This window comes from Phoxinus phoxinus, assembly GCF_949152265.1.
Source record: "Phoxinus phoxinus genome assembly, chromosome: 1".
Lineage (NCBI taxonomy): Eukaryota > Metazoa > Chordata > Actinopteri > Cypriniformes > Leuciscidae > Phoxinus > Phoxinus phoxinus.
In genome coordinates, this window is record NC_136876.1 from 50,534,802 (window position 1) to 50,549,778 (window position 14,977).

General features: G+C 34.6%; 1 protein-coding gene across 2 annotated transcripts in view; it reads left to right on the forward strand.

Moving 5' to 3' along the window:
• The window catches only part of LOC307003845 (H-2 class I histocompatibility antigen, Q10 alpha chain-like), a 38,540-nt gene that overhangs the window by 17,586 nt on the left and 5,977 nt on the right, over positions 1 to 14,977 (forward strand). The window contains exons 6-10 of one of the 2 annotated variants that reach the window (XM_079622690.1): positions 1,459 to 1,515; positions 1,606 to 1,677; positions 1,830 to 1,859; positions 1,958 to 2,020; positions 14,911 to 14,940. In XM_079622690.1, coding sequence (XP_079478816.1) covers positions 1,459 to 1,515; positions 1,606 to 1,677; positions 1,830 to 1,859; positions 1,958 to 2,020; positions 14,911 to 14,940 — 252 coding nt within the window. The remainder of the gene's footprint in view (positions 1 to 1,458; positions 1,516 to 1,605; positions 1,678 to 1,829; positions 1,860 to 1,957; positions 2,021 to 14,910; positions 14,941 to 14,977) is intronic. The other variant, XM_079622691.1, reaches the window with a different exon arrangement.

Genomic DNA, 14,977 nt, shown 5'->3' on the forward strand with positions numbered 1-14,977 from the left:
CTTCAGAAATCATTCTAATACTGATTTGCTGCTCAAAAACATTTCTGATTATTATCAGACGAAAATGGTTGTGCTGCTTAATGAGGTGTGGAAATCACTATACAGCATCTGTTTTCAGGATTGTTTATGACTAGCAAGTTCAAAAGAACAACATTTATTTAATTATTAGATTTTTTAGTAAGATTATAAATGTCTTAGCTGTCATTTGTGATCAATTGATTGCATTCTTGCCCATTTGTATCAATGAACATCATATTCATCCAGGTACACAGTGCAACACATAAGGTCAAAGAAAGAATATGGCAATGAGAAACATATGGAGCAAAATGTTTATTAGACCACTGATATGGTTGTGGATGTTATTTCAGTTATTTCCAGAGATGACACAGTTGTAATGCTTCATAAGGTAAGGTAACAGAAGTAATAGATCAATTAAATGGTAATTGGCTCATGTATTTGGAACATTCTATAGCCTATCGCTATAGCCTATCTAAGGTGTTCTGGAATTTTTGGTTTCACGGTAAAAGTTGCACTTTAAACCTTGTGATATTTTTTTGTAAATGTATATTTTGTTTGTAAACACTTATCTCCAACGCACAACGCTCCACTTGTCTCAGTGCAAAAGGGAGAGCGCGTGAAACTTGTCACTTAAAAGCGAAAACAGTGTTTGAGATTTGTCACAGCAGATTCAAGCAGTTGTAGTTATGTACTTGTGTTTGTGCTAGAAATATATCCAAGACATTTGTGAGAAAATATTCTACAAGTGTGCAACTCTCATTGGATGAATGCACACACTGATTTGCGGATGTGCAACATTTCTCCGTGACTTCAAATTTTTTGATGCGGGTGTGTGAATGCGTTTTGCACCATATTCACTATATTCACATATACAAATTTCTTAATTTGTGATTTGTAGAATAGGATTTGTGCACCTGCAATGAAGAATTTGAGAATGTGTATCTGTTGTGTTGTGTTTGTGGGAGAATTTGAGAATGTGTATCTGTTGTGTTGTGTTTGTGGGAGAGAAAGAAAGTCTACAAGTTTGCAACTCTTAAAACATGTCTCTCTGTGACTTTAAATTCACTGATACACATGTGTGGCTATTCTCTACAACTACAAGTTCCACTGTCACAGGCGTTCAGTTGATTTGCACCAAAAATACCTTCATAGTTTTGAAGCATCGAAAATACATTTTGGTCCAAAAATAACAAAAACTACGACTGTATCAGTTGTATTCTCTTCCGGGTCTGTTGTCAATCCGCGTCCACGACTCCGCATTGACGCTTTTGCACAAGTTTTTTTGTGCTGACCAGATTTCACTTGTAGATTGCAACTGTATTTATCATCTTTATTTGCAATCCTCTCTAGTTTTCCCACAACAAAGTATACTACAAATGGATTAGTGCTTTTGTTCCATTGTTATATTGTTAAAATTATTTTATCTTTCATGTCCTTTAGTTTTAAAAACAACTACCAAGAAACTCAGGAATGATGAAGAATATAATTTGCTGCCAGGTACCAATTATCCCATTCTTAATATGTAATCAGTCTTTTGTATCAGGAGATGTTGAAATACACTTTGACATTTCATTGCTTCTTCAACAGGACAAGAGAGTGCTAGTAATGCACTAGTAATGGATAGTGATGCCACTAAATCTTGGGAGGATGCATATAACTGTATGTACTTACAACTTATTCATTATATGTCTGCTGTAAACATTGCTAACAATTTTTGGAATCAATGTGTGCATTTTACGATGCAGTTCAACTTCTCTGATGTGACTTGTATTGCTGCTTAACTTGAATATCTGTATGTTCCATGTCTCAAGATAAAGCTGAAAGTGTTTCAACTGACTCTGGTGAATATGCCCCTCATTCAAATATATGATCCATATTTAATGTCATCTCATGCATAGCAATGGAGAAACACATTGACATTTCACTGTTTCTTCAACAGGAGAAGAGAGTGCTGGTAATAGTTCAGACAGTGACAGATCTAAGGAGAAAGGTCATAATTTCGGTAATTATTATGCTTTAGATATTCCATATATAGGGTGATGTTAATTGTATGTACACTTTAAAAAAAAACTGTTGTTTTTACTGGAAAACGCTGGCAGCTGTGGTTACCAGAGAATTCCTGTAAAAAATACAGCGGCACAGTAGATAACTTTACTGACAAAATATGTAAATTGATTTACAGTGAATTAAATATAAAGAAATATATTAAAATATAAAGTGATTAATTGAGTGACGATTGAGCATTATTGAAGCTGTTAACAAGCAGAATCTCTGAAGGAGAAAATAAAAAATGTAGGCCACTATTATAATGATCAGTGTTTGCTTTAGTTGGGCTCTTGACCCTTAAACTATTAACAATAGATATTGTTCAGCTGGTGTAAACGAGTTATTACAGCCAGATAAACAAATGTGAACAGATGATTTTGGTTATGTAATAACATAATCATCAGTTAACCTGAACTCATTTAGAGCCTAATCTCTGACTTAAATGTATATTGATAATTTCAGCATATGATCCAAAATTATAAATAAAAGTTGTTCTGATAAAAAACTTACTTTAGGCACAGACATCTATACTCAGTGTATGAATCTCAACAATGGTGATAAACAGAATATTCAATTAGGAAAATGAAATGACTAAGAGTCTAAGACACTTCAGTTCATAATTTATTCATACCGCAATGCATGATGGGAGTGCACTTGCATTCACAAGTGAATCACTCGTTTGAGTCGATTCTGTTCAAAGACTTCATCAAACAAGTTGGCAGATCTGTCTAAATCGGTTCGCGAATCAGTTTGTATGATCTGTTCAGTTTTCTGCATGGCACGCACCGAATCGTCTGAAGCGCTTTTCAATTCACACTCGACTCAGAGTCGTAACAGGAAGATTCAAGAACATCAAGAGCGTTGGATGAAGTGGCCGTGGACCTACAGTACAGTCAAGTGAAAGCAAATTTGCAAATGCATCATATTTTTGCCAGCAATGAAGATCTTTATTAGGTGAACATCTTCGTAAAGCTGTCTGTGAATGAATGATTCCACAGGACGATATTCGATTTAACTTCATTCAGGTAATAGCCTACATTTTACAATCAAACAGATTATTAGGCCACGATACCACTACTTCAAAGTATGACATTACCCGTTTTTTTGGACATATATATTACTTTATACAATAAATAAGCTACCATTGTCCACATATGAAATGAACACCTAGCCTGGTAATACCAGACTCTGCAACTTCACTTTGCTTCGTAGACAGAGTCTGGAATGGCATAATAGAGAAGTGTTTTCTCTCTCGCTAGGGGGCGCTTGTCTGAAGTTTAAAATCATTGGTTACCCGTAAGCCAATCAGATAAGTTTAGTTATGATGTATGTTATGCACCTGTACAGCCGCATCGAACCACAGACGTCATGCATCGAACTCAAATCTATGATCGAACTTCTACTGTAAACCTGCTGTAAACACATGATGATGCGAGCGAAATACCAGAGTGAACATGGCTGTAAACGACCCCGGAATGTTCTCCATAACAGAGCGAATTGCATCCCGTGTCTCGTTTCCCATTTCCTCTGTCGTTTCGTTTTTTTCGATTTCTCTAACCTGCAATGTAAAACTCGGCGCTTAGCGGCTACGTCACGGCTCTCAGCCCGCCCTCTGTTTTGTTGATTGGCCTGGCCGTCCGAAGGCCGCTGGAAAACTGAAAGATAGGCCGCTATCTCAGACTGACTACAGGAGCGAAATGAAATTAGCGGAAGTAGGAAGTCTGACGTAGTCAGGCTAATGAACACCCGCCATCCCGCGGTAATGTGTGTGTATTGCGCAGTGGCGTGTGAACTCAACTTGAAAATGAATGCCTTTGCCTGCCTTAGACTCTGTTAACCAGTTTAAACATGCTTGCAGAAATATACTTTTGATTACATCTTGGGGAACAGACAGAAGAAGATCCGTCGATGTGCATTTGATCGTCGTTTGTGTTCAGATGTTCAGTAGCGGTCATGAGCGTGAGCACATTTGAAGAGTTTTAACTCTTTCTTTTCGGTGTCAATGTTTCCCTTTACATGCCTTTAAATGCAAAACTCTGCAGATTCACTTAATTTCGACATTGTCTAATAATCCAACTGTAGTTGTATAAGTTACTATTATAGTTACTATTATACAAACCAAAGGACAGGCAATGATTTTCGGGCTACAGATGGCAGAAATAATGCTTGTCTCTTCTGTTTTTGTTGCAAAGATAGCCTATCTAATTATGCTAATAATAGTAATTTAAAATTATTATAATTTAAATATATCTAAATAATATCATGGTTTATATATATATATATATATATATATATATATATATATATATATATATATATATATCATGATATTATTTAGATATCCTGGCCTATGATCCGAAGTAACTAGTAACTACACAGCAAAATCCCCAGTGTTAAATCAACACTGCTCGGAGCATATATGGTCCCACTCTACAGAGTGTTAAAATAACACTGGATCAGTGTTAAAGGTAATGAGATAATTAAGAGATTAATTAAGTGATGATTGAACATTAATGATGAACACCTGCTGTTAACAAGCACAATCACTGAAGGAAAGAGAAACACAAGAACTACAACTGACTTTTAGTCACAGCCGTAGATTAAATCAACTGAAGATAAAAATAAGACATTCAATCTCTGAAGATCTCAACAGTGAACGATTAAACAACTCCACAAACAGCATTACCAGCTTCACTTATTACTAACCAGACTGACTTTATTTCTGGTATATGTCTATGGACAAAAGTTTAGATGTCGATGTTTAAAAAAAAGGTCACCATTATGGTGATCATTTTCCCCTTCAGTTGGGCAGTTTGACTCATGGCATGTAAAGTGCAATTTTGGTCTTTGTAACAATATTTACCAAAACTCATAATATGTTACAAAGGAAGCTAAAAATATGAAATGTTCAGGTGTTATCGTTTTCATTATTATAAAGATGAAAGATTCACTAATCTTATCCCTGACAAAAAAACAAAAGTTGTTTTTAGTTATTAATAAAGTCACTTTTTTTGACACAGAGCAGTCATCCTGAATAATTTTTTTTTACATACATTGAACAATTTTTTTGAAAATTATTATTTTTATATTAGAAACAACAGACATCAAAAATCTGAGTATGAATCTCAACAATGGTGACATGCTTCATGCTGCAATGCATGCTGGGAGCCATGATTTGTATACTATGGTGCCTCCCATAATGCATTGCGGCATAAAGCATGTCACCATCAATGAGATTCATATGGGGATTCTTGATGTCTGTGTTTTTGTCCAAAGATTACTTTCCAAATAATTAAAAAATAAAGATTCAGCTTAATGACTGATCTATAGAAAGAAATTAATGTTATTGAAAATCGATTAATACCAAATAATCATTTTCAGTAAATGATAACATTTATTAATATTTGTACTTCATGATGTTGAAAACTGTAGGCCTATCACCTGAACATCTTTGTTTCTGGCTTTCTTTGCAACCTTTGTGTGTTTTGGTAAACACTGTTACAATGACCATGAAAATCAAATAATAAAAAAGAGAATCAAATTGCACAACTAAAGGCAACACTGTTCACCATAATGGTGATTTTTTAAAATGGTGACTAAAACATCAACATCTAATCCTCTGTTAATTCTCAATAAAACTTCTTTAGACGTCTGATAGAAATAAAGTCAGTCTGGTTAGTAATAAGGGAAGCTGGTAATGCTGTTTGTGGAGTTGTTCACTGTTGAGATCTTCAGAGATTGAATGTCTTATTTTTATCTTCAGTTGATTTAATCTACGGCTGTGACTAAAAGTCAGTTGTAGTTCTTGTGTTTCTCTTTCCTTCAGTGATTGTGCTTGTTAACAGCAGGTGTTCATCAATAATGTTCAATCATCACTTAATTAATCAGTTAATTATCTCATTAATTTTAACACTGCTTCAGTGTTATTTTAACACTCTGTAGAGTGGGACCATATATGCTCCGAGCAGTGTTGATTTTACACTGGGGATTTTGCTGTGTAGCTACTTGAGTAGTTTTCTCATTGGATACTTTTTACTCTTACTCAAGTATTAGGACAAAGCTAAAAAAGGTTAAAATTAATTGAAGTTTGATGATTAATAGTCCTGATAGATAGATGAGCGCGAATTCCAGCGCAACGCTTCAGTAAACTGTTGTAAAGTGCGAGATAAGACGTAAAAAGCTAAACTTAACATTTCATATTTCACAGCTGTTTTAGGACAGACATGTTAAACGGCCGACAAAAATAATCAGGCAAACTAATACACTTTTGTATATTTGTAACATTTTGAATTGAAAATAGGTCTAATTTGCGTACTTTGAGTAAATATTTCTATAAGTACTTGTACTTTTACTTGAGTACAGTTTTTGGATACTCTACCCACCTCTGCCCAGAATGCACTGCAACATGCTTTATTATTGTCACCATTGTTGAGATTCACAGGCTGATTATTGATGTCTGTGTGTCCAAGTAAAGTTAGTTTTTCTATCAGAACTACTCATTAGAAGTATTTTGGATTATATTGAAAATGCTGAATTGCTTTCACTTGCTCTAGAATCACAGGATTGCTGTAATCTACAAGGTAAAGCTAACTCTCCAAATGAGTTTTGTAATTCAAGTAAAATAATGACTGTCAGAACATAACCAACATCACCTGATCACCTTTTTGTCATTGTCCATCTGGCAGTTGAAACTTGGGTACAGCAATCTAACAAAATCTAAAGCTAATAGATTAAGGGTCAAGAGCCCAACTAAAGTAAACACTGGCTGCGTTTACACTTGGCATTAACATGCGATCACCATGATTGATCAAGCAGATCGGATCATTAGCCAATCAGGACACCGTGCGTTTACATTTGTTCATATTAAGTAGCCTCTGTATCTGGATAATCGATCGGATTTCTGTTTCCTGCATAATATTTAAATTAGGTCTGTAGCACGACACCAATAAGAGTAAAGACTATACAAATTAAACAATGTCCCAATTGCTTTCACTCACTCACTTTACTTTCCTGTGCAATCTCCATCCCTAAATCAAATTACGTTTTTTTGAATGAAGGAATATTTCCAGAGTTGATCATACAAAAATAACTGGGTTGATAGCCTATGTTAAACAAGTCACATCATCGATCATCGGGGTTTAAGGTTATAGCATGCAATGACTATATTAGCAGAAATGGGAGATTAATAAACATGCTGAAACAATAAAAACATTCAACATTTAAAACATAAAAAAATAAAAAGTTTATTCCTATTATTCCTCTGGCAAAGCAGCGCACGCTCTTCATTAAGATCATGATCACAGCTGTGATTGTACAGGCGATCGCCTCGTTCAGATAATGTTGCACAATTAAAATGAAAAAGGACACACACAGTATCATGTGAGTCTAAATAAACTGTTTTAAATATTGACGTTTATTGCGAGGTTCAAATATATTGTATTATTGTCTAAACTGCGTCTGGCCATTATTGTCTGGCCGTTATTTTCTGACAGCACGTGGTGAGACTGGGGGATTTATATGACGTCCACCTGTGAATGCACACACACACACACACACACAGACAGACGGCTGGATTGCGTTTACATTACACTGAGATCCGATCACAATGCGTCCTCGACTACCTCCGAAACTGGACACGCTGATCGGATACCATTCCGATCAGAAGCGCGTTTACACTCGTCTTTTCAATGTGTATGTGGACAACATCCAGATACAGGTCGCATGTTAATGCCAAGTGTAAACGCAGCCACTGATCACCATAATGGTGATTTGAATTAAAACTGATTTTCTCCTTCGATGATTCTGCTGGTTAACATCATGTGTCTTCAATAATGGTCAATCATTACTCAATGAATCACTTAATTATCTCATTAACTTTAACACTCTTGAGTATGGAGCCATATAAACTCCCAGGGGAGTTAATTTAACACTGTTATTTTAAGAGTTTTTGCTGTGTATCAATCATTTTAATTTCTTATACACACTCTACAATATGCTACAAATAGCCTAAATTATGAAAACAATGTTATTATAATATATTTTTGATATATAAATAGATAGTAACCTCTCAGGTTCACAATTACATTTTTTTGTGAAAACATTTTTATTACCTCAATTTGCATTGTTTCATCAATCATGTTACAAGTACAGCATAAACTTAAAGTGACTTACATACTTTTTTTGGTATTTTTAAGAACACCTGACTAAAACTTTAGTTTTTACAATAGTTGCATGTCAAATTAACATAATTGTTTTGTTATGAGTATTACAGTATTGATCTGTTTTTGATACCAATATTTACAAAAGTTTGCTGTGATTTAAACAAAAAAATATATGTTTTGGGGTTTACAATACTTTTCTGTAGGGATTTTACATAGTTTTTCTGTAAATTTCACTGTCATTTTTTTACAACTTGTTCATTATTAGTGCTGAAGTGCCAACTAGCCTCTCCCTATGGAGGATCCCTTTATCACTCTACAGATAAAGCATTGTGGAAAATTTGCGTATCTCCCCCGTACACTGTAAAAATGAAAACATAGATTTTATTTATATCTAATTAATAAAAATGAGGCAACAGATTACAAGCAATATTATTAATTAAATTTAACAAATTAGAATTGAGTAATAATTAATCAAATTAATTCCTTAAATGTTAACCATTTAAAATGAGTAAAAATTACAAAATGTATGTTATTGCCAACATTGAAGACACCTGATGTTAACAAGCAGAATCACTGAAGGAGAAAACCATAATTAAAGTCACCATTATGGAGATCAGTGTGTGTTTTAGTTGGGCTCTTGACCCTTCAATTATTAACTTTAAGTTTTGTTTGGCTGCAGTACTTGAGTTATAACAGCCAGATGAACAAATAGGAACGGTGATCTGATGGTGTTGGTTGTGTTTTAACATAATCATCATTTCACAATCATTAGACCTGAATCAATAAACTCATAGATTCCAATTCATGAGTTAGGTTAACTTTATTAACTATAGCAGTAATGGCCTTGTACACCATAATATTATTAACTTTTATAATGTATTCCAAATAATTTCTAAAAAGTTTAACTTGTACAAAAAAGAAACACACAGACATCAATAATCAGCCTGTGAATCTCAACAATGGTGACATTTATAAAGCATGTTGCAGTGCATTCTGGGTTGCACCAATCAAAACTCATTCATGGCTCCCATCATGCATTGCTGCATGAATAAATAATGGGATTATGAGCAGAGGTGATCTGTTTGTCACCATTGCTGAGATTCATACGCTAAATATTGATGTCTGTGTGTGCCTAAAAAAAAAAAATGTATATATATATATTTTTTTATCGATCGTTTGAATTTCTTTGAAAGGCTAAAAATATTATGCAGCTAAAATTAATCAAATAAACCTAACTCATAAATTGGACTCTACATGAATTCAGTGACTCAGGTTCACAGTATCAAATGTATAGGCAGGACAAGTAGTTTGTATAGGCTTGGTTTGTAGAGAATTACAAACATGCACACATATATATTCAAACACACATAACTATACACTCAAAAAATAAATTATTGAATGAACATGATTTAATCGTAGCACCCATTATGCATCTAATCAAGTCAAGTAAACTTGGAAAGGTTTTAATATTTTATTTGAACACAATATTGATTTGTAAATTGAACATGATTTTAATGTGTCAATGCAACCTGTTTGCAACCAATTGAATCAAAATGTTTGTATTGTGTTAGACTAATCAAATGTATTCTCATTCACTCAAAGCACAGGAAAGCAGAATCACCAAAGGAGAAAATCTATTTTTTTAAGTCGCCATTATGGAGATCAGTGTTTGCTTTAGTTGGCCAGTTGACCCTTACATATTTTACTTTAGTTTTTGTTTTGCTGTTGTAACTGAGTTATAACAGACGCACCGACAAAAATAAAAGGGGATCAGGTGTTGGTGGTCATATCTTAACATAATCATCATTTGACCTGAATTAATGAACTTGTTTAGAGCCTAATCTCTGATTTGAATTAATATTTATTATAGCATCACAGTGAATCTACATCATAAGATCCAGTGACGATATATACTAATCTAAAAGATTTCTTATAAGTCAAGTCAAGTCACCTTTATTTATATAGCGCTTTTTACAATACAGATTGTATCAAAGCAGCTTCACAGTGACAACATGAAAATAATACAAAAAACTATTTCATCATCGTCCACCTTTAAGGCAGATCTATAATATTGTTGAATATTAAATGTCCCCAACTAAGCAAGCCAGAAGGTAAGGCAACAGCGGCAAGGAACCAAAACTCCATCAGGTGACAGAATGGAGAAAAAAACCTTGGGAGAACCCAGGCTCAGTCGGGGGCCAGTTCTCCTCTGGCCAATGAGTGAACAGTGTATGAAGTTCAGAATGAAACAGAGTATTTGTCCAGTTCCGGTTGGTTGAAGTCGGAGTAGAGAGGAGGAGAGACTGGTTGACACTTCAGGTCAGCGGCGTCGTCGTGTCCTGGCGCTGGTCCTTCATCAGATCTGGATACGGCCTGGTTCCGGTGGACAGCGGTAAACCTCGGGATAGACAGAGAGACTAATATTAGCGTAGACGCCATCCTTCTTATGATGTACCAAGTACATCAGGATTTACGGGAAGTGTTCCCGGTCCCGGCTGTTCTAAACTATGCAGCCTAATTATAGAAGTCTATAATGTGTTATGTGTATGCTAGGCCGAAGAGATGTGTTTTTAGTCTAGATTTGAACTGACAGAGTGTGTCTGCTTCCCGGACAATGTTAGGAAGACTGTTCCAAAGTTTTGGTGCTAAATAGGAAAAGGATCTACCGCCAGCAGTCGATTTTGATATTCTAGGTATTATTAACTGGCCGGAATTTTGAGATTGCAGTAGACGTGAAGGACTATAATGCGTTAAGAGCTCGCTCAAGTACTGCGGAGCTAAACCATTTAGTGCTTTGTAAGTGATCAGCAATATTTAAAAATGTATACAATGTTTAATAGGCAGCCAATGCAGTGTTGACAGAACGGGGCTAATATGGTCATACTTCCTGGTTCTGGTAAGAACTCGAGCTGCTGCGTTTTGAACTAGCTGTAGTTTGTTTATTAAGCGTGCAGGGCAACCACCCAGTAGAGCATTACAATAATCTAGCCTTGAGATCATGAACGCATGAACTAATTGTTCTGCATTATTCATTGAGAGCATATGACGTAATTTAGATATATTTTTAAGATGGAAGAAAGCGGTTTTACAGATACACTAGACACATGACTTTCAAATTAAAGATTGGTATCAAAGAGCACACCCAGGTTCCTAACCGACGACGAAGACTTAACAGAGCAGCCATCAAGTGTTAGACAGTACTCTAGGTTATTACGTGTGGAAGTTTTTTGTCCAATAATTAGAATCTCTGTTTTTTTCTGAATTTAGTAGTAGGAAATTACTACACAGCAAAATCCCCAGTGTTAAATCAACACTGCTCGGAGCATATATGGTCCCACTCTGCAGAGTGTTAAAATAACACTGAATCAGTGTTAAAGTTAATGAGATAATTAAGTGATTAATTAAGTGATGATTGAACATTAATGATTAACACCTGCTGTCAACAAGCACAATCACTGAAGAACAGAGAAACACAAGAACTACAACTGACTTTTAGTCACAGCTTTAAATTAAATCAGCTGAAGATAAAAATAAGACATTCAATCTCTAAAGATTTCAGCAGAGGAGGAATAAACAACTCCACAAACAGCATTACCAGCTTCACTTATTACTAACCAGACTGACAGACTGACTGACTGACTATTTCTGGTATATGTCTATGGACAAAAGTTTAGATGTCGGTTTAAAAAAAAAAGGTCACCATTATGGTGATCAGTTTTCCCTTCAGTTGGGCAGTTTGACTCATGGCATTTTAAGTACAATTTTGGTCTTTGTAACAATATTTACCAAAACTCATAATATGTTACAAAAGAAGATAAAAATATTAAATGTCCAGGTGTTATCGTTTTCATTATTATAAAGATGAAAGATTCACTAATCTTATCCCTGACAAAAAACAAAAGTTGTTATTAGTTATTAATAAAAGTCACTTTTTTTACACAGAGCAGTCATCCTGAATTAAAGATTTTTTTTTGAAAATTATTATTTTTATATTAGAAACAACAGACATCAAGAATCAGAGTATGAATCTCAACAATGGTGACATGCTTCATGCTGCAATGCATGCTGGGAGCCATGATTTTTATACTATGGTGCCTCCCATAATGCATTGCGGCATAAAGCATGTCACCATTAATGAGATTCATATGGGGATTCTTGATGTCTGTGTGTTTGTTCAAAGATTATTTTCCCAATAATTAAAAAATAAAGATTCAGCTTGATGACTGATCTACAGAACGAAATGAATGTTATTGAAAATCTATTAATACCAAATAACCATTTTCAGTAAATGATAAACTTTTTTAATTTTTGTACTTGTTGAAAACTATAGGCCTATCACCTGACCATCTTTGTTGCTGGCTTTCTTTGCAACCTTTGTGTGTTTTGGTAAACACTGTTACAATGACCATGAAATCAAATAATAAAAAAAAGAATCAAATTGCTCAACTAAAGGCAACACTGTTCACCATAATGGTGATTTTTTCAAATGGTGACTTAAAACATCAACATCTAAACCTCTGTTAATTCTCAATAAAACTTCTGTAGACGTCTGACAGAAATAAAGTCAGTCTGGTTAGTAATAAGTAATGCTTTTTGTGGAGTTGTTTAATCGTTCACTGTTGAGATCTTCACAGATTGAATGTCTTATTTTTATCTTCAGCTGATTTAATTTAAAGCTGTGACTAAAAGTCAGTTGTAGTTCTTGTGTTTCTCTGTTCTTCAGTGATTGTGCTTGTTGACAGCAGGTGTTAATCATTAATGTTCAATCATCACTTAATTAATCACTTAATTATCTCATTAACTTTAACACTGATTCAGTGTTATTTTAACACTCTGCAGAGTGGGACCATATATGCTCCGAGCAGTGTTGATTTAACACTGGGGATTTTGCTGTGTAGTCATCCATTTTTTTATATCAGCTATGCATTCCGTTAATTTTGTGAATTGGTAGGTTTCGTTAGGTTTTGAAGAAATATACAGCTGAGTATCGTCGGCATAACAGTGAAAGCTAATTCCATGTTTCCTAATGATATCTCCTAATGGTAGCATATACAGAGTGAACAGCAGCGGTCCTAGTACTGAGCCTTGTGGTACGCCATACTGAACTTGTGATCGATAAGACATCTCTTCATTTACTGCTACAAACTGATAACGGTCAGATAAATATGATTTAAACCATGCTAGTGCAATTCCACTAATGCCAACATAATGTTCGAGTCTATTTAAAAGGATGTTGTGGTCAATGGTGTCAAATGCAGCACTAAGATCAAGTAACACTAATAAAGAGATACAACCACGATCGGATGATAAGAGCAAATCATTTGTGACTCTAACGAGAGCTGTCTCGGTACTATGGTACGGTCTAAATCCGGACTGAAAAGCCTCGCAGATATCATTTCTTTCAAGAAAAGAACACAGTTCACAGTTCTATAAATGGTTCTAATAAAAAAAAAATCTATCTTTTAGGCACACACAGACATCAAGAATCCGTGTATGAATCTCAACAATGGTGACATTTATAAAGCATGTTGCAGTGCATTCTGGTTTGCACCAATCAAAACTCATTCATGGCTCCCATCATGCATTGCTGCTTGAATAAATAATGAGCTTATGATCAGAGGTGATCTGTTTGTCACCATTGCTGAGATTCATATGCTAAATCTTGATTTTCTGTGTGTGCCTAAAAAAGAAATGTGTATATATATTTTTTATTTTATTGATTTGATGGTTTGAATTTCATTGAAAAGGCTAAACATATTATGCAGCTAAAATTAATAAAATAAACCTAACTCATAAATTGGAGTCTATATGAGTTTAGTGATTCAGGTTAAATGATTGTGAAATAATGGTTATGTTAATACACAACCAACACCATCCGATCACTGCTCCTATTTGGTCATCTGCTGTTATAACTCATGTACAGCAGCCAAACAAAACTTAAAGTTAATAATTTAAGGGTGAAGAGCCCAACTAAAACACACCATAATGAATCTCCATAATGACGACTTAAAATTAGATTTTCTCCTTTGGTGATTCTGCTTTCCTGTGCTTTGAGTGAATGAGAATAAATTTGATTAGTCTCACACAATACAAACATTTTGATTCAATTAGTAGCAAAGAAGTTGCATTGACATTAAAATCATGTTCAATTTACAAATCAATATTGTCTTCAAATAAAATATTAAAATCTTTCCAAGTTTACTTGACTTGTTTAGATGCATAATGGGTGCTACGATTAAATCATGTTCAATCAACAATTTATTTTTTTGCGCACTTGAGCGCCATCAGTATTTCTCACAGGTTTGTGTTTAAAGTCTGTGTAGAGAGAACGGTGTTGTCTTAGCGGCCCCTAATTTAATAACTAATTATCCTTTCGACGGAAGTGAATCAATCAAAACTAACTTTAGCTGGAAAGTAACATTATTCAAGAACCGCTATAAAGCCAAAACAATCTGTTACCTTAAATTATACGTTTATCTCTGTAAAGCAGCTTTGAAACAATCTACATTGTTAAAAGCGCTATATAAATGAAGATGACTTGACTTGACTTGATTATTATATGTCTGCTGTAAACATTGCTAACCATTTTTGGAATCAATGTGTGCATTTTACGATGCAGTTCAACTTCTCTGATGTGACTTGTATTGCTGCTTAACTTGAATATCTGTATGTTCCATGTCTCAAGATAAAGCTGAAAGTGTTTCAACTGACTCTGGTGAATATGCCCCTCATTCAAATATATGATCCATATT